Raw genomic sequence first — 20,697 nt, forward strand, 5'->3', positions numbered from 1 at the left:
TTTAGTTTAGCTACAATGTAACACAAGAAAGTCTTTCAAAAAAGCTAAATGATGGTAAACTACAATGTATTTATGACCATGAGCACAGTTACCGTGGAGAACATTGAGGCTGTGACCTTTATCTGGTAATACAATATACTATTATAAATCCTTAATTGCAGTGATATTAAACAAGCCAAAAACAAACCAAAAAAAAAGAAGTAGGAAAGGGAGAATAGAGTTTCCTAGTAATATTCGTGGAACTTTCAGCCCAAGGTTGGCTGAATCACCAAAGTTAGAGCTATTATCCATCAGTCTGCAAGGAAAGATTTGGTGAAGGTTTTGGTTACGAAAACATCAGTGTTGATGTAAGAAGTGAAAGAATTAGTATTGGATAAATAAATAAATGCATTAATGAATAGCAATCAGTAACTACTTTAATACTAAATAAATAATTTCAGTTTGCTTTCAGGTGAATGCAGTGCAAAAATAGAAATCATTCAATATTTCTAGTCTCTGGTCCTGACCTGTCTCTGGGAAGTGTAATGAGATTTTATTTTCTGTTTAGGACATTTAAAGATTAAAATACAAACCGCGAATTAATAAAAGATCAAAGCAGTGCATTTAGGAGGAGGGGCACCTGGCTGTGCCCCGTTTTATTGCACATATGCATTTCCAAGAAAAGTACTGTACCTCGTCTCCAGGAGGAAAGGCGTCATGCTCCACTTGGCTTTAAGACTGGCAGTGACGCCTTTGGGGGCTGATATTACGTGATTTATGTTCAGCACCAGTAGCGACAGCACAATAACGCTCCTCATTGTCGCGATGGAACATGAACCTATAGCAGTGGTAGAGAGCAAAAAGGTACGCCGTCAGTTCAGCTTTTGAGAGGTGCCATTGAGTGCCACGTAGTTACTCTGAGTTATTATCTCAACCTCAAAGCCAACACACACGCACACATACTCGTCTGAAGAAGAAAAAAACAGCTCGCAAGATTATGGGAGATGCTAGAAACATGAGAGGTCCTCGTTAACCAAGGAGAGTAATAATAAAATAACGTCTCCTCATAAGGGTCAGGCAAAGGAGTGAAGTTAACTTAGCTGCAGACTACAAGTCAGCTGCCGTGACATGAACTAAAACATCCCAGCAGCGTGTTTTGACTAACGGAGACCACGAGCATGGGTTGCCACAAACACGTAACAGTGGACAGACTATTATTTAGCTACAGTGTTGCCAATAACATCGAGCTCACCCAGTCAGTGATGCTAGTGGTTTCCATACAAAGCAAAGGGCTTCATTCAGCTGGATATTTTGGGCAGCTAACAGCCTGTACGGCTAGCCTGTTACCGGGGTTGCGGGGTGTCGAGGTGTCTCGCGCGGACCGTTATTCCTACCCGAAAGAACCGGAAACCGGAAAACAAAACGTGGCCTTTAATTATTTTAAAACACCGTTTTTTATATTGTTTATACAGACCAGGCGAGAAAGATCGTTGTATAATTAAATTAAATTAGATGATAATGTGGCAAATTATTCTGGCACATTGGCAGACAGCTAAAGAGACAGACGCTGAAGCTCAAGCACTAGAGCATGTTGTAGCAACACTAGTAGTGAGTGATGCGTGCGCGCGCGCGCGCGTGTGTGAGTGTGTATTTGTTGAATCTCCAGTGTGAATCTCCAGACACTTCCTGTAGGCTGTGGAAAGGAAAAATCCAAAACAGTGAATCCAAAAATTAACCGAAGTTGTTACATTACGTTTAGAATAACTTAGTTTTTGTAGCCTTCATAATGATAGTGATGATAATAATAATAATCATTATAATAATAATGTTATAGATTATTTGAACTACTTTAAAGCTATATCAGTTATCCATTCATTCCTTTTTTGGTTTTTATTAGATTTCCCTAAAGATCAGTAAAGATTGTTATGTATGATTTGTTTTTGTTTTTGTTTTTTTGTTTGGGGGGGGGGGTTGTTTGTTTTTTTGTTTTGTTTTGTTTTTTTGTTTTTGTGTGACCCTACTTTGCAAATGTACCCGCAGAGAGACATTGTTGCCCGCGGAGAGACATTGTTGTTTTCACATGCTTGTCTTGTCTTCACATGACCGGTAAAGTATTATGTCCAAAATGTGCAGACTATTGTGTGGGGAAGCAGACTATTACTTTAAACTCAATTTCGACATCACTTTAAAGGTGCATTTAAGCCTTTCTAAATTTAATAGCCATCCAAACGACACTATAAGGGCAGTTAGCCAATATAGTGACACAAAAATAATAGGGTTACATGACTGAGCTGCAGATAATGGGACAATAACAGGGTGCGCAAAGGAAATGATAGATAGATAGATAGATAGATAGATAGATAGATAGATAGATAGATAGATAGATAGATAGATAGATAGATAGATAGATAGATAGATAGATAGATAGATAGATAGATAGATAGATAGATAGATAGGTTGGAAGGTCTTTGTATTTAAATGTGAATAAATCTCAGTATTGTCTACGTTCAATATCCGTGTGGGCTTCTGGCTTCGCACTGTGTTAAACAAGATTATGGGATGGACGGGATGGACGGGATGGGATGAGGAGCTTTCCCAGCCCAACCGCGACGAGAGCATAACGCCTATTTGTCGGCTCGGATGCAGCAGCATCCTCTCAAACGCACTGCTTCACTACAGTCAGTTCTGTCTCAACCCGTAAAGGATGCCGTACCCTGCCGGAGCATTCATGCAGCCCAACAAGAAGCCGTGCGACATTTCTGCAGAAATAAGTATGAAGATGCACTGAACCACACTGTGATTTACACTGCATGGGACCAGCACTAGAAAGAAAGAGGGAGTCAAACTAAAAACTCTCTCATCCGACTGCTTCGTTTTCAACTTGATACCGAGGCATGGGAGTCGTCGGCTTGGATGCAGCTCCACACCGGCTTCAGAAGTTGGACAGGCAGAGATTTAATTGCCATGACTCTTGAATACGGACAGGACTTCCAACGCAGTGCAGACGGCGTGCAGTATTTTAGAGTCCTTAAGGTGGACTTCTCATTTTGTCTGAGTGTCTTTGGAGAGTGTTATCTGATCAACGTGTTGCATTTAAAATATAGGCATCTTTAATCTGTCTGAGGCATGGAGGAACATTGATCTCCGAAGTGTCCACGGGTGCTCCTTATTATTCACAGTAACGGAATGAAGACACTATCTTGATATGATGGATGATAGATCCAGTAAGCTCATTTTAGTTCCTATTTTAGCTGTCCTTTTTGTTATGATAGGTTATCAGTACATATGTCCCGCTGGCAGTAATTCATGCCACTTTAAGACTGAGGAGAAATTTAGAGGGGTGAGTCTACTTTCAACCCCTTATCAGGACAGCGATGATTTCTACAGAGATCAAGACCTGGAGGATGACAGCCCTCCGAAACTATCGTCGAAATTCAACTTCACTGAAAGAGACCTTGACAGACACGTGGAGTTCAACATCAAAGGAGACGACGTGATAGTGTTTTTGCACATCCAGAAGACCGGGGGGACGACTTTCGGGAGGCACTTGGTGAGGAATATTCGCTTGGAGCAGCCGTGCGACTGCAAGCCAGGGCAGAAGAAATGCACGTGCCACCGACCGGGGAAAGAAGAGTCCTGGCTCTTCTCCCGGTTCTCTACGGGCTGGAGCTGCGGACTGCATGCAGACTGGACCGAGCTTACGAACTGTGTCCCTGTCATTATGGATAAGAAGGAGGCCCGGAGGAATAAAAGGTAACGCGTGAGAGTCTCTTACAGAAATGCACCCAGTCCCCACAACCCTGGGGGATGCAAAACAATAATGCCCAATTAAACCATGTGACCATAAAACCCTTAATGAATTCAAAATGTAAGTTTAGCCTTTAAGGAAAATGCACTGCCTCTCTTGAGTGGAGAAGTAAGCGGGGATGGAATGGGCACAGGATGGGATGGGTAGGTCTACTCATTGCTATTTCCCTGGAGGGCTTATACAGTTGTCACATTAGGTACAGTATAGTGTACATGAACTTTTTAGGCATCCCCTGTAAGAGGTGAGACTGGAGATAGCTTCTGTAGCTCACTGTAACAACATTCATATACTGTTTTTAAACCTCTAAAATATAAATCTACTGCAAACAGTTAACAGTTAATTGTGCTTAATTGTGCTTAACACCTATCCAAATAACTACTAATATAACTGCTAATATAATTCAAATAAATCTCCAGTGATACAACCTCCTGAAAATGAACACAGAATTCTATAAAAGCCACTCTGAATCCTTCTTTGCCCAACTTTTGTCCTTGAGGTGTTGATGAAGTTGTAAAAAGCTCATGCTCGAGTGCAACTCCTACATCAGGAGCTACTCACAATTCTCTGTGCACCCTTGGCCTTTATGTCTTGCGTTGATGAGTCCCTCTGAGGTGTTTTTTTTTTTCTTTGTTGTTGTTGTTGGCACGCAAAAGCAGTGCGCCACTCCCGTACCACATGAAGTCTCCTCATTTGAAGCCATCTTTACTTCATGACTGAGTTCAAATTTTTCCAGGATGTTTGTTTGTTTGTTTGTTTGTTTGGTTCTGTGATGTCACCTCACAGGAAATGCGGAGAAGACCTGCTTCATTCAAAACCCATTATCCGTCAGCGTGTTGTGTGGTAATTACAGTTAAAAAGACATTTGCAAATGCTTCTACTAATGTACAGTCTTGTACAATTACTAAAAGTGGGTGTACTGCAATGAAGCATCCAGTGGATGAGCAATGCGTGTTTGAGTGTTTTCGCTTAGCAAAGTGGATATGTGTATATTTCCGTGCAGCTTCCAGAGTCACTGATTCTTTTAAAAAACTGCAGTAGAAGATACTCGTGCAAGTACTACAAACCGAAGGTGTACTGGCCAAATGTCTTGTTACATTTTTTTTTTTTTAAACTGCAGATAATTTCCTTTTCTGGTTCATATATATATATATATATATATATATATATATATATATATATATATATATATATATATATATATATATATATATATATATATATATATTACACTGAAGTACTTGAGCGCATGATTTATTTCTGCTGTGCCAAGTGTTTTCTTTACTCAGGGAAGTGCTCACTAGATGCGACAGCTCTTCATTTCACAGCTGCAGCATCCATTCTGCTCTTACAGTCCTCTCATGCCTTGTTCCTCAGTGCGCTCCCGCAGCATCTATTCTGAGATTATTCTGCCACGACGACCGAGACTGTTGGCAGACACATTATGTTAGACCACCTCACTAACCAGCCACTGCATAAGGCACATTTATGTGCCATTTGAAAGAGATGACTAACAGCGTTATGCAAATTTTATCCTCATAATTAATTTGTGTATGAGAAATGCCTTAAATTATAATATCATAAATGGTATAAGGTCAAAGTAAAAAAAAAAATCACCCTTGCCCAGCAAAACATGCCATTTGTAATAAAGAAAATACTATAATCCACTTAGAAAAATGTTTAGTCCACCTAAGGGCACGCCGGAGGAATGCCAATACTATATCACTGCCAAATTCTGATGGTACGGCCTTGTTTTGTGATGGGAGCCTCTGAGATTGAGTGTCTGTCTGAGATTGAGTCCTGAGTATACGACTTGCCGGCTCCTGAGGTGGCAGTAAGGGGAGGCCGGGGAAGGAGGGCTGTGATGGCACTGCCTGCGTGGCATGGTGTGGCCTTTTCAGCCAGGCGGTGCGTGCTGCATGGCGAGCCAGCCGTACGGCCCAGGAAAGGTCAGGCGTGTCAGACTGGATCAGCGTGTCCTGCGGTGTAGCTCCTCTGGAGAGTGCTGTCAGTCAGGGGAGAAGCGGAGCAGGCAGGCGGCCTCTCTTCAGGGACTTTTTGGAGAAACATACTTCTAAGTGCTGTCCTCTTAAGTTGTGGAGAGCATCACAGTATTACCTTGTCTGCTGCATGAATTTGGCTGGCTGAGCAGGTTGTTTTTCCTCTCAGGCGATTTCAGAGTTCTCTGCTGAGGACTGCTGTTGGAATTATTTCTGATTGGTACATGTTCATTATCTAACTCTCCAGTCAGGAGTAACTCATGCAGATGTATTCAGTGTGACACTGGGCCGCAAAACAAGGTGCTGATTTTGAAAATGTATTTAACGCTAATGCGCCAAGAACTGACTGAGTAAATGATGTCTTCAGAAGCCTGTGTAATAAAAGGTTAGTATTAGAGAAATATCTGATGTTCTTCTCTACTGAAATTGAAGCGAGCTCAGTGTGATATTCTACCACCAGGTGCAGCTGAACATCTGTCACAGAGATAAATAAACAACAGCAGAACTTTATTGTTGGTCTGAGGCAAATAAACTTGATTATAAAACTCTCAAATGAATCAGCGTGTCAGTCAGTAAATGTATGTAACAATAATCTGATTTGTTCTGTGTATGAGAAGATAACCGTAAAATGAAAAAAAAAATCCTATAATAAAATGACTTAATTTGATGTTTACGATGTTAATGCTAAGCACTTGCCATAGTTTGCAGAGTGTATCCACTCTGAGTGAATCCACATAATCTCTAAGATCTCTCAACCAAAACCCAGATCATGCATTATCTTTCAAACCAACACTAAAAGACTTGCACTGAAAAGTTTATCAGCTATTTAAAATGTGGGGGTGGGATCTTGTCATTTTCCCCTCACATTCTTCTTTATATCATTAATTTTTCACAGCACCACCACAACAGCAAATATAAAAGCCTATACTTCATTAGTGTTTCGAGCGCTGACGTGATAAAACAGATGTTCTGGTGATGCTTTTGCACTAGAATTCATCAGGGTCACCCTCCTGTTGCATAACGTTCACAATGTCAGCATCTCTCACAGTCTACAGGGCAGATCGGATGCTTCGGCAGAATTAAGGCTTTGCTTGGCTCTCGCTATTTCGGCATTTGGTATTTTAGTGACATTTAATGGTCAAGTCTTTGAATTAGGGCTAAGCTAATTTGAACTTTATGATACCTTGTCCTTTTATTGTATCGAAGCAATATTTCGCTTTAGTTGAACTTTTGTGATGCTGGTCTCATATGAGTTCAAGCACAGCCAACCCATTATGTGCGAGTTTCACAGATATTAATAATCATTTTTACTGTCTGGAAGTTTGGTTTCGTTTTGAATTCATATTAAGTCGTTGCTGAATTTTGGTTCAGACTGTCACAAACAGCTGGGAGTAAATTTCCTTTTCAATCAGTGATTGATTCTTGTATTAATTAAGTACCATTTTACATCATTATTGTCAGATAGATGTACACAGCAGCTGCCAAAGCACAAGGTCAAGAATATCACAATAAATATGTGAAAATTTTAATTAATTGCACAGCAAGAACAAGACACCACATTTCCCAGCTGTCATTAGCAGTGTTATATATGTGGATTAAAAACTACCTTTCATCCAGGGAAGTGTGCTCTAGAAGTAACTGACAAGCTGATACTAAGTAAAGCAATTTGATAAATACATAAAAAGCCACAAAATAGGCAAATCTTTATAAAGGTTATTAATAAGATTTTGGTTAAACCATTCGGTTCTCTTTTCAGTTTCTTTGCTATTCATAATATAACCCTTCTTTAGAGCTGCTGGTGTGCAGATCAATCTGCTGTCACTTCCCTGAGGCCTGCTTCTGCAGCACAAATCCATTAAAACTGGGATGCGTGTCTCATTTGAACCATTATTATTTGATATTCTTTGTTATAACTTATTAAGACACTGCACAGATGCACTCACTGTTAATGTAAATGACTCATCCTTTTGCATAAGCAACATTTCCACCTTCTAGTTTTTCTCCAGCTTCTGTCTGTTTGTGTTTGCAGTATAGCCACATTTCCTTAAAACCTTCATTTTGTGCATATTTGTGCAGCCCATAAGCATCCACGTGGAGATGGAAGGATATTGAGAGCACTTTTTGGACAGCCCCCCCGGTTTCACTTTATCTTATTTCCTCCCTCCTTTTTTGCTGTTGCCTCGTGATAATATCACGCATATGCTGATGTTGCACTTTTTATCAATTATACAATCTTCATTAGCAGCTTTCTTGTTGCGTATGCATAATGAACGCTCAGTTCAGCAGTACAAAGAGACCAGCGTCAAAACACAGCACGGCACAGACCCTCGTCGATGCTCTGATTGAATGAAACGTTGAAAGAGAGCGAGAGAGAGACATGTGCCTATTTAGCAATGTCCTCTACTGTGATTCTGAAAATCGATTTCTAGATCACGGCATCCTCAAGGTTTTCATGTTATGTGGACTGTGTTCAAAGTTGAGCGTATTGTGTGTTGGCCTGAAAAGGCAGAGATAACAAAGGATTTGAAACTTGAGCAAAATGATAGCACTGTTTGGTTTTGGGTCTTTTTAATCATCTTTTATTGTAGATTATCACCTTGAAAATGTGGATATATCCTAGTTGTGGAGTTACACATTATGTATCTTTGTGTTACTGTAAATGCACTATGCAATATAAATTGTTCTATTGGAAGCTGAAGGAAAATATCCTTTATATTATGAGGTCATTGGTATTAATTTAATGATTACTTTAGCTTAAAGTTTGACAAGCAATAAGGTGAAGCAGCTACCAGAATAATTCTTTATTCATCAGTAACATGGTGCCACTTTATTAGCAGATGAAGCTACTTTATCCCTGTTTCCCAGAACTGTGAAAGTTCCTGCCAAAAGCATATTTTTTGCCCACCAGTCTTCAAAATAACATATTCACATTCCCTTCATTTCTACAGCAGTCCAGCAGGAGCAGTAACCAGTGTTATTCCTTACTCACCCGAATGACATGCCCGAATCCTTGGCTGAATAACACCCCACATCATATTTTATTCATAATAAGTGATGCAGAGAGGGCTGCAATTACTGTGTGGTCGTTACCACTTACAGCTCTGATCAGTGAACCGTGCATGTCTCACTCTGTCTGCTACCTGCGTATGACATCTACCAATGTTAGGCATATTCCTGAATCAGCATGTGGGAGGGGAGTCATTAACAGCCTGACCTAAATGAACTTGAATGCAGTGAGCAGCTGTATTTTACATGTTGTCATCTGCGTTCCCGCTTTTGTGTTTACAAAAATAGCTTGTCAGTTTGACTTCATCCAAGTCATGTTGTAGTTTGTTTTTTTCATTTCAAGAGGATCGAGGTCGTATTGACCTTGAAAACAGCAGCACGTAAAACAAATGGCTCCTCTTTCCTTTTTTTTTTGATATTCATTAGAAGGAGCTGCCATTTTTCTTCTTTGTCTGACCAATGCGCTGTTAGGCTATGTGAGAATAAAAAGAATAGCATTCATTTGAAACTTTTGTTAAATACATAACATATCGTAACAACAAATAGAGCATTTCTCTTGTTGCTCTCTATGAACTCAGACTTTCTGAGCTGAGTGGAGAAGGGAAAGTGCAGACTCGCAGGGTAATGGATGCCCTCTGGGCACAGATGAACCTGAATGAGGAAAGTTGAGCAGATTTACAGTTCCGGTCGTATCTTTGGATGTAGGAGGGAAAGTGCTCATCAAAATGATGGGATGTTTAGTATGTGTGAAGCTGAGAGTGCCCTTGCAGGCTTTGGACTTCCAGGGTGCGCAGATTGCTTTTCCTGTGTCATTAATTTGAGTCGTCATTGCTGGCAGGCCTGATCCAGTTGGTTTGATAATTAAGCATTACCTCTACAGAGGGTACAACAGCATATGTCAAGCAATTGTTCACCAGTGTGACAAATAAAATTCAAATTGGACTATGTAGGGGAAAAATATGAGTGGGGAAACAAAGAATCGTTTGTGCAGCAGCTTTTTTAGTCGCTTTCGAGGGTAGATGACATTTTTGAGAGGCGGAACCATTCAAAAGCTTGACCAGAAACACATTTTTATTCAAATTTCAGAATGTGCCATTGCTTTCATATCAACTATTTTATCAGATTAATCAGACTGGCGTGCTTGTGTTATATCATTTTATTTTTGAATTGCTTTGTCACTACTCATTGCCATCACGGACGAATTAATTGGACAGAGCACACAACCAATCTGGACGGAAACCTGACTCGCCACACAGCTAACACCTGGACAAGGTGTGGTATCTCCTGGTTGTTGGACCTCGTCTGGATTGGGGGTTTCCTGTTTGGTCAAGCCTTTGAAGTGTAAGTGGAACTGCCATAGCAACTACCCATCTGGGGAGGCAAAAAGTCAGAGTAATAAGAACTTTTAGCAAAACAAAAACAAACAAACACAAAGGGCGTGTAGAGGGTTGGATGCAAGGGACAGGGTGAGATGGAGACAGATATTCTACAGCAGCGGTCCCCAACCCCTAGGTGACGGGCCGATACCGGTCCGTGAGTCGTTTGTTACCGGACCGCAAGAGTTGAGGCTCGGCTGTGAAATTTATGGCTTTCAGGCTTTTTATTGGTTTTAGGGGTTGTTTTTTTTTGGTTTTTTTATCGTTTTTATCATTAACTCGGTTTCCCTGGGTCTTTTCCCGTCTGATATGAATAAATCTTCTTTTTTTTTGGTACTGGTACTGGTTTTATTTTGTTGTATTTATCCGCGACACCTTAAAAGCTGGTCCGTGAACATATTGTGGCGCAAAAAAGGTTGGGGGCCGCTGTTCTGCTGTCATGATCCCTAAAGGGAGCAGCCAAAAGAAGAAGCAAGACAAAAAATAAATACAACAAAAAACAACTGACATTCACTTAAGGCTTCAATCTTGAAAGGGGTCACAGTCAAATAGCATGACTGTGAAACAGAACCTGCCTCCCTATTAGTGTGACTGACGCATAACATATGGTGTATTTCAAGAGATTGTGCATCAACCATTGTGGCCTGATACGTAACAAACTGTTGCACCATTGCTTAGTGCATGTCAATTAAGTGATTACATTCAAAACAATGGCCCTTATAAACCCTTGCAATATTAGCATTTGGGGATGGGGGGTGTGCTGTTATGGATATTTGTCATTGTCCCTTAGCCTGATCTGTTCGAGATGTGGCTTAGTGGGTTTTTCTGCTCTAAGAGCCACTCTAAGTAATGAAAACTGCTCAGTTTGCCAGGATAGGTTTTCGGATTCTCTGGTGCCGCTGTCAAATACTTGCTGGTCTGGCAAATATGAATCTGCAGTCCTCTGATTCAGCTCCTATAGTGTGATTAATAGTTAGCTTGGTGTCAAGTGAATGGCTAAGAGCCTCCAGTCTTCTGGAAGCTGGTTTGCAAAATTTGGTTAGATTCAAATCCCCTAAACTTTCTTGTTTTATCATGTCCCGCAGTGCAGCACAGTCACTCTCACAGTGTCTCCATTTATAACATTCGCTCTTTTCATAATTTAATCCAAGCCATCACATACATGAATACCCTGCTTTATCTCTAAACTTTGTTCAACCGTGATCTCTCAGTGCTGTCACGGAGCCAGACTTTTACTTACCGGTCAGCTTTTGATCAGAGTGAGAACACCTGCTCGACTGAGGTAAAAAGAAAAGGAGCAAAGCGCCTCACGCTGATCTGTATAAATGTAGTCATCAGTGTGATGAAAATGAGTCAGCTGGTGCAGTGATTCAAAGATTCTGTGTTTAACGTCCCCATGAGGCCTATTTCGTGGCTGAGCCGCTGAAAATGCTTCTATTATCAAAGGGGCAATTAACTTTGGCTCTGTTTCCCTCTAATTGAGAAAAGAACATTCTAGTTCTGTACTACAAACAGTCCATAAAAAGTAATTGTGCAAAACTAAAAGAATTTCCCCATAAATTCTTTATTATTTGCTGATCGGGAGCAGCCGGGAGCAACCCGATCAGCACGCTCATGAATATTGCTTTAATGACGCTCGTTGTTCCTTTGTAACAGCGTCTCAGCTTTTTGTGCTGTAGTTAAAAAAAATAAATCTGGCTTTAGCCTCTTTTAACCAGTTTAGCAATTTTGAAATGCAAGACCCAACATGACTGAATGCACGAAGCTGTTTAAGCTTAATTTGTAGCTTTGGTTCATATAAACAGATCAAGTAGATCGGATATGCTTTGACACAAAGCATATCCGATCTCTTCTTTGTTTGTGTGTGTGTGTGTGTTGTTCATACTTATGCCTGGACTTGACGTAAATGACATCAAACATTGACTTGTAAAATGCCACAAAAGGTGCCCGGCTGTGTTATTTCTCAACCAATGAAAAGCCCGTGCCAGGAATAACAGCCTCTGGAGTTGATTTATTATAACAACCAGGAGAAAGGTCATCTGTCCTTATCTGGGGCACGATGGTGACAGGTAAGTTATACAGTGGGGAGGCTAGCTAAAACTGGCTGCCTCGCACAGCTCCCCAATTTGGATTCAGAGATTGACGGAGCACCTGGCACACTTAAGAGTGTAAGTGCAGGTGGAGTCACCTTCACAGACTAATCTCCTGTCACAGAGGAGGACGACATTCTCGCTGTTTTGATGCTGTAATAGTTAGTGCCGCCTGGCAATGTGGTGAAATGAATAAAACTTTAGCTCTGCGCTTCAGGACTGCCTCACGGGACGTATGTATGCAATGAAACGGTAATCCATAAAATATGTAGAGCTGATAAAATCTTTACTGCTGGTCTCCTCTGCATCTTCCCCATCCTGTGGCATCAGCCAGACTTGTGAGAGAGATCTGAATAATCTCACTGAACAGATTGCAGTCCAGATTGCCTCTTAAATTTCTGCATTTATAAATAGGCGCGTTCCTTTTTTTATTTTTGCTAAATCGTTATAGATACTTGATTAGCAGCATCTCAGTTTTATTGATGTGGCATACAGAAAATCTAGTCTAAACAATTTTCCCCTGTGCAACTCCCCATGCATAGCTTTTCCCCATCTATTTAACATTCTCTATATTTTTTTTAATGAGTGTGAAGGCAGAAAGCATCTAAAGCTATTGTATATCGTTGTCTGTTATGGTGAATGAAAAATAGTTTATTTCCCACTGGAAAAGGATTTCCTCCTTTAGATCAATCTCTATTCACTCCCACCTACAATATTGCAATATAAATTGGGTCCCAGGCCACAGTATAATAAGTATGGATTGAAAATGTGCCCTAACAGTACAGGACTAGAGAGGAGACTAACATCTTGCGGCATCACAGAGTGCTGGTGTGGAACAAATAGCATTATGTCCCAGCACGTGTTGTGATACAGCACATCAACCTCATCATAGGAATCTGATGTCCCTCAATGTGAGCCAGTTCTCTCGAGGCGCCAGATGAATGGCTACAAAACAGAGCTTTAAATCCCTCCCTCAAATCCAGGGATCAGTTAACTTCCCATCAATCCCTGTTCTGCGACGGAGAGTGGACTTTGCTTCATTCATCATTCCGTGTAAGCCTCCCCTCCTATGTTTGGAATCTGAGGTGTGAATTTGTTTACTCTCTCGCGCTCCGAGTGCGGCGAGAGGAAATTGTTCTAACGCTGGTGGCATTTGCTTCACTTGTAATACCGGGCGTGCCTGCGAATCACGAGAAATTATGGAGGGAAGAAAAGTATTAAGTGCCTCCGAGTGTCTCCTTTTGAACAGCGCGCATGAATTATCAGGAAATGGCTCTTTTCCTCAAAATGTCACCAGTTTCAAGAATGGGTATAAGCTCGCACATATTACAGCCAAACTACAGAAATTAACATTCAGTTTTCACACACCTGCTAAAGACAATATAATGAGGAAGCCAATTTGGATGTTTTGAGAGCTTTCAGCACCAGCATGCTTTGCTGTTGCTGGGCTGTTTCGGGTCTGGCAGTGCAATGCGGGGTGCCAACATGACTAATGGGCCTAATGTGGAACCTCTATCGACTTGCACAAAAATACTCAGGGATTGATTTGACTGCTTATGCCACTGCTATAATCTCCCTTCCAATGATACCGTTTCACAGCTATTTGTACTACTTTGTGCTGCCTTCTTCTTTTTTTCTTCTTCTTATGACACGAGAATATATGCTGCTTACTTCAGAAACCATATGTGGCATCGGTTTACATTGTTGCCTTTGCATGACAATAATGGATGTGGCTATATGCAGGTAACAAAATGTTTTGACTGTGCATTTACACCCACTCTACAAGCGTCTTGAACTCTGGTAGAGGCATAAAAAAAAGGTTGTGGAAGGACTGGAGGGTGTCCAAACAGTGGGAAAGGGGTGGGATCTACTGTGGACAGCTCAGCAGCCCATTAACACAGGGAGACAGGCAATTATTCATGCTCACATTTACACAATTTTGGAATCACCAATTAACCTGCATGTCTTTGGAATGTGGGAGGAAGCTGGTGCATCTGGTAAAAACATGCACCACCCTGCCATCCATCTGCATCATGATTCTCATCACTTTCATTCTTATCAAAGCATTGAGCGAGCCTCGTTTGATTTTCAGCGTGTTCCAGCATCGGCGGGTCTACAAAGTTAAGAGAGAAGCGGCATTATTTTATGTTACATTTAAAGGCAGCCTTGTAATTTTCTAACCTGTCAAACGCCCACTGTGATGTCTTAGAAGGATTTGTGGGTGTGTGGTCACTTTAGTGTTTCACAGAACTTCTTTACAAACTCAGCACCAAGAGAATGAAATAATGTCTATTGGTACAGACACATTATAACACTGGTTAGCTCAAATTTCTTACCTGGGATTGTTGTAGACAAGCATACCTTTTTAACTCTTTCTACATAAAGACAATGTCTTAAGATATCCCCTGTACCCTTTGTGACCAATTTTGACACCTCAGTATAAATCAGTACAGACGTGGTTTGATGACCATTAGAAAAGTTTCTGTTTTTTTCCAAAGGTAGATGCATACTTGGAGACCACCCTCACTACCTTCTGATGCACATTCAGTCATGTAGTTCTACAAACAACTCAGTTCAGAAAAGCACTTCACGAGCTATCCCCAGTAGGTTTTCAAGGGGTAAAAAGTTAAAACCCAGTTGCGAGAAAATAATCACCACAGCAACCGTAAACACATGTGCTCACCCCGTGTGTATTGACTGCTTTTTGAGGTCTGCTCTCCTGAAGCGAGCAGAGCTATAAGCAGCTATTCCAAGACATGGCCTTTCCATGTAGATGATTGATTCAGGTACAGTGAGGAAGGAGAGGAGGGCTCAGGCTTTGGGCTGTGTCCGTTAATCATACTGTATTACCACACAGGAGGCATTTATCACCAAACACCAAAGGCTTCAGTCCATGGGGAACACTGAAACCAATCTCATCGCTTACATGCAATCCATCTAGGTCCACAAAAAACAGCAATGTTGAGCGCTACCACATTTATTTTCTCTGTAAGAGGAGAAGGATATTCTAAAGAAAAAGCAAGAAACCTAAAAAAAAAAAAAAACCCCTGAAGAAAAGTAGGGCTTTTGAGAGACTTTGGAATTTTTTTTAAAAAACCTGTGTGGTGTTGTTGTCACAGCAGGATGTGCAAGCATCAACCTTGGCCCCTGGGCGTTCTGAGTAGAACTACAGCTTCTACACAGATAGGCTTTAATGTTTCAGGTACCAGTAAGATGATGAAATAGGAGTTTGGAAAGTCGGAGAGTACATTTTTTAATCCTTTGTCACTATGATCACTAATTATTTTCTCATCATTTGATTACTACTTTGTATTTGTCATTCTTCCCTGTTTATAATAGCATTGAAGGCAGCTGTATTTTTATTTATTTTTTCTCACAGAGCTGTTGTTTGTGTGAACTCAGCCTTGACTGAGTGAAGCTCATGGACCCATGGGTCTCACAGCCAAAGCCATGTGGTGTATTTGGAGTTCATTCTCTTATCCTATTGGCTCCTAGTCAAAATCTACCTTTTCCAGCAAATTTTCAGTTTATAATCAACAAAATGTGTTGCCAATCCAGTTTTCTAGAAACTGCCCCACATGTACAATGCTTCCAGACAAAACTGCACTTATGTTCGACAATTGTTTTCTTGTTGTTGTTTTTGTCTATAGAAAGGAGAACGATCCACAATTTCTCTCAACTCTGTCTGGAATTCATAAATTGCCTTTGTGTTTCATCATCTGCCAGTGATTACCAATGCAGCCAACATTGTTATTGGCTAACAGTTAGAACGATGGAGTAGAATAACAAAAATAGACTGGCTAGGTTAAAGCTTTGCTCTCAGGTATAAACAACTGACTTTGCAATTTATTCCACAATGTTCAGAAATGATAGTTCAAGACTAGAGTGTCCGGCTAAACTCTTATGTATAGTTTTGGTTTGAGCATGCAGCCCTGTACTAAAGCTTCAGGCCACCACAGATTTATTTTTATTTTGCTTCAAAATAGCAAGGCTTGTCATTTTGTAATTTGTCAAGCGGTCTTGGGCAATAGTTCTGAAGGTTTTCAGAAGATCTCTGAAAGTTTTTCTTTGAAAGCTTTTTCTTTCAGTTGATCCATCTAATGCAGGGGTCTCAAACTCCAGGCCTTGAGGGCCGGTGTCCTGCAGGTTTTAGATCTCACCCTGGGTCAACACACCTGAATCAAATGATTTGTTCATTAACAGGCCTCTGGAGAACTTCAAGACATGTTGAGGAGGTAACTTAGCCATTTAAATCAGCTGTGTTGGATCAAGGACACATCTAAAACCTGCAGGACAGCGGCCCTCGAGGCCTGGAGTTCGAGACCCCTGATCTAATGTTTACTGAAGCCTCATCAGAAATCATCTCACTGGAAGTGTGGCCATCAAGAAGCCATTGAGGAGGAAAAAGCTGTGGTATTCCACATTACACAGGAACTGGACTGTAAATTGGTGGTAACGGGTATTATGGAGTGATAAATTTCAAATAGATATTTCAGGTTCAAATGCTAATTAATATGATGTCTGGAGCATCAACAGCCATCTATAAAGCACGGTGGAGGCACTGTCATAGTTTGCGGCTGCATTTCAGCCAGTGGTGTTGGGGATTCTGTCAGGATTGTTGGATTATGAAAGCAGAGAGGTGCTCCACCATGCAATACCAACAAGAAAATGTCTGATTGGCAAGCTTCTCATTGACTTTATTTTTCAGCGTGACATCGATCACACTGCCAATGCAATAAAAGCATACCTGGATAGAAAAACATACAAAGGACCACTATCAGTCTTGGATTGATTTCCCCAGAACCCAGGCCCATTATTGAAGCAGTGTGGGATTATCTTGAGAATAGAATAGAACAAAAGGCAGCCAACAGCCACAGGAGAGCTTTGAATGTCTTTCAAGAACGCCAGAAAACCTCCTAGTTCCGATTTTCCTGGAAAAACATTTAAAAAATGAGGTGGCTTGAGACTGTTTCACATTACTGTATATTAATGGGTTGTTATCAGTAATTATATATAAAAATAAGCTTTGAATCATATTCTGATAGCGAGGGTCTCCAAAGCCGATGTAAAGAATAAAACTCTTATAAGGTGCTCTGGTTTCTCTGGTGTTTTTTTGTAGTGTACTTCAGTTTAGCATTTATTGGCTAGTTTGCATGGCTGAACTTATACATCGCATGCATTAGTGTGTAAATAAGTTTCCCCCAAAAGCATTTTATCTGAAGAAAGCATGTAATTTGTTCACCATCACAGCTTAGTTAAGTACTGTGAAGCAAAAATGAAACTGTGACTCGAACCACCCCCACCACGGTGCCAGATAATATTCTCCCTGATTACTGGCCTCCAGGATCCTCGTGTACAGACTGCACTCACACCCTCTAACATCTAACATTAGCCGCACTAATGGTTTTCACAGTGGGGGGGAGGGGTTGTGTTTAAAGGCTGTGAAATAATGTGTCTCTGTATGGCAGGACTCTCCTTTTGTCCTGAGTGAAAGCTCAAGTAAAAAGCTTATTACACACCAAAGGCTACAATTACTGAGGAGATGTTAAGCCTTCGGTTGAGACACATTTTGTAATATCAAAATTTCTGGAATATAATAGCAATGTAAGAGATTTGAAAAAAAAAAAGAGCCTTTGTTCCACCCTTTTTAGGAGCATTTCAGTCTGCACAGGTTGATGCTGACTTACAATACAGCTTCACTGACAAGACTTTTTAGTGACTCTTGAGTTTTGCAGCTTTTTCCCACTGAATGGACCTAAAAGAAAGTTAATGTATTTTCTCCACAGCCTGCCAGCCTCTCTCCAATCTGTTGATCATGAAAAGCTGCATCGTAGTAAACAAGTTTGCCCACAGGGAATCTTACCATGAAGATGTCAGTCTGACATTTACATATAAATGCAAAGTGCGAGTAGGTGAGGTTACACTTCTGACTCTGGCTGTAATTGTTTAAAAGCAAAGTCTCAGACCCGCGTTCTCTGAGGGCCCTTTGCACCATTGCTTGATAAATATAGCAAGCAGATGCCTGTTTACACACGCACCTCTGATGAGCAGCTGTTTTTTGCCACGTTAACAAGACAACGTCTAAGCCAAAGCAGCCTTGCTGTTTTTAATTAACTGACCACACTTGCAATCACAGTGATGTCTTCTGTGTTGTCTGGTGCAAGTACATCAAAGTCAAACATGTTCCCAGCAGTCTGCATTTGAGGTGAAGTTTTTGATTTCTTTCATTTTTTTTCTCGTCTGAGAGCTAAATGGAAATGTGCTGTGAAGCTTTTTAATGTCAACATGTGGAAGCTTCAGCTCAGTGGAACACTGGCAGACGCACACACACACATACACACATCCAATCGCACTCCTCCCCCAGTCTTTACAAGAGTGACAGGTCATCCAGAAATTTATATTCATGGCTGGAAATGGAAATGGAACAACCAAGAGGGGGGTGTCCTGCTGTGCTACCACCAGTTACTGAGGTGCACTGGAGGGGAGAGAGTGACATTTAACAGCGTGAAGATGAGGGGCCTCCGACCAGCTTGCAGCAGATGCACTGGTACATATAGAAACAGTACAGATGGTCTTTAAAGTGAGGCGGTGCAAGCTGAGAGGAATGGTTCCCAGAGCTGAGGGAGTTATTTCATGTAGCCACCACCTTGCCGCAGTCAAGGGAGACAAACAGGAAAATCAATACTCCCACTCAGGACAGTTCACTACAAGGGCCTCCCTCAGCAGGTCTGTCTGTCAGAATCAGTCCCTCAAGTGGTCTGGGATGTGAACTGCTGACAAGGTAGGTGTCAGAGCACACTGATCACACTCTTACAGCGCGACTGAAGTCTTGTTCAGCACCGTGGACAGCTCCAGAAAGACAGCGACAAACCCCAGCAAATTGGTCCCAAGCTTATCAACCCTTTGTCATATTAACATCATTGTCATTGCCTGGCACTAACATCAAATCATCAGATACCTAATATACATATTAAATTCTTATATTGTTTAAATGAAGTTAGCGGCTTAATTCACTTTTTCTGTTTTAATTATAGCTACGTTCTTTAGATGAAGAATTTCAACCAATATTAATGATATCATCAATTAGAAATACTGACTGTATATAACGGCAATAGCCACCACGATGCCCAGAATCCTCATGCTGAATGTTTTTGCCACAGCCCGTCTATGTTTTGTGCATTCTGCATATTGCACGATTGCATTTCTCTATGTATTTAAAAATGTTTACCTCGAAGTAAACGGAGAAAGTGGTGCTGAAAAGAAACATCAACATCAAAGCTGATATAAGAAATGAAAAGAAGAAACAAGATCAACTGTCTGTGAGAATGAAACAGGTGAAGGACAAGAAGCGGCCGTCTGTCAGCATAAATCGGACAAAGAAACTGCAGTGGAAAAAAAAATCTATATTCTCCATGATCTGTGTGTTAGTGTCGAGAAATTAGGCCATAAGTACTATCTTTAAAGAAAGTTTAGATAAGACAGAAAAACACAAATAATAATAATAATAATAATAATGGAAACAAGTATTTTCGTCATCATAAATCAAAGTAAACATTTTGTCCTGCACATCTTTTTAGGTACATCCATCCATTTTAATAATATCCCTTTAAAATAGGGAGTAGAAGACAGAGTAGCAGTCACATTTATCCACAGTATCTGCAGAAAGAGTGTGAGAATAGGAAGGGGGGGGGGGGGGGGCAGTGAGTCCTGCCAATGGTAATGAAGCTACCACTACAAATGGGCTAGTCATTCATGATTAACCGGCGTGTCATGCCTGAAGTAATTGCCTTAATTAGCTATTGAACAGGTTTCAGGGTTAATGGGACAACAGGTTGGCAGTGAACCTGATTTACTGTTGGAAGTTAATGATTTTACTCTCATCTTCCACTCATTCCTCAAAATGATTTGATTAACAGTAAGGGAGAACCAGATCCCCTTGTTTGTTAATACAAAATCAATTTCATGGCTGGCTGAGCTATCTCTGACAGTGTTTTTGTTAGGCGAGCAAGGTCTTCAGTCAGCCACTGGAGACAGGACAAACATAGGCAGGCCGGTAGAAGAGCGCAGACGGTAAATCTGCCAGTCCTATTGCAGTGCAGTACTGGTGGTTGGGAGCTGGCAGCTTTCCCACTCTGCCCACAAATGCACCTCCACTAAGCTTTTCTGTCATGACTACCAGCCAATCCAGTGTGTTTTCCCTAAGACTGTGTCAGAGGAATAAGCCTATGAGAGTAATTGGGAAGCAGGTACCGTAAAGTCTCCCCTGTGAGGCAGGATCAGTGTGTTTAGAAGTGTGCTTTGTGTGGAATGCCAGAGGGTCGAACGTGTAAAGATATTGTCCTCCAATCCTCATACGCCAAGGCCACTTAATTGGCAAAGCAATGGTTCTTTATTGAATAGAGGTCAAAAAATAACTGCCTTTTTACACTTAACCTCAATTT

The 20,697-nt window shown here is 41.0% G+C and overlaps 2 protein-coding genes across 7 annotated transcripts in view; one reads left to right on the forward strand and one right to left on the reverse strand.

The window, feature by feature from the left end:
• The window catches only part of uggt2 (UDP-glucose glycoprotein glucosyltransferase 2), a 42,264-nt gene extending 40,777 nt beyond the window's left edge, over positions 1–1,487 (reverse strand). For 3 of the 6 annotated variants that reach the window (XM_026144497.1, XM_026144499.1, XM_026144498.1), the window contains exons 1-2: positions 1,232–1,483; positions 673–817 (exon numbers count right to left, since the gene is read on the reverse strand). In XM_026144497.1, coding sequence (XP_026000282.1) covers positions 673–797 — 125 coding nt within the window. In that variant the 5' untranslated portion in view covers positions 798–817; positions 1,232–1,483. Of the gene's footprint in view, positions 1–672; positions 818–1,231 lie in introns of all 6 variants that reach the window. The other 3 variants (XR_003269935.1, XM_026144496.1, XM_026144500.1) reach the window with 3 other exon arrangements.
• A 1,039-nt stretch (positions 1,488–2,526) lies between these two features.
• The window catches only part of hs6st3b (heparan sulfate 6-O-sulfotransferase 3b), an 83,390-nt gene continuing 65,219 nt past the window's right edge, over positions 2,527–20,697 (forward strand). Inside the window, exon 1 of the mRNA XM_026144543.1 lies at positions 2,527–3,732. Within this exon, the coding sequence (XP_026000328.1) occupies positions 3,185–3,732 (548 nt within the window). The 5' untranslated portion in view covers positions 2,527–3,184. The remainder of the gene's footprint in view (positions 3,733–20,697) is intronic.

The sequence above is a fragment of the Astatotilapia calliptera genome, chromosome 16 (genome assembly GCF_900246225.1).
Source record: "Astatotilapia calliptera chromosome 16, fAstCal1.2, whole genome shotgun sequence".
Taxonomy (NCBI): domain Eukaryota; kingdom Metazoa; phylum Chordata; class Actinopteri; order Cichliformes; family Cichlidae; genus Astatotilapia; species Astatotilapia calliptera.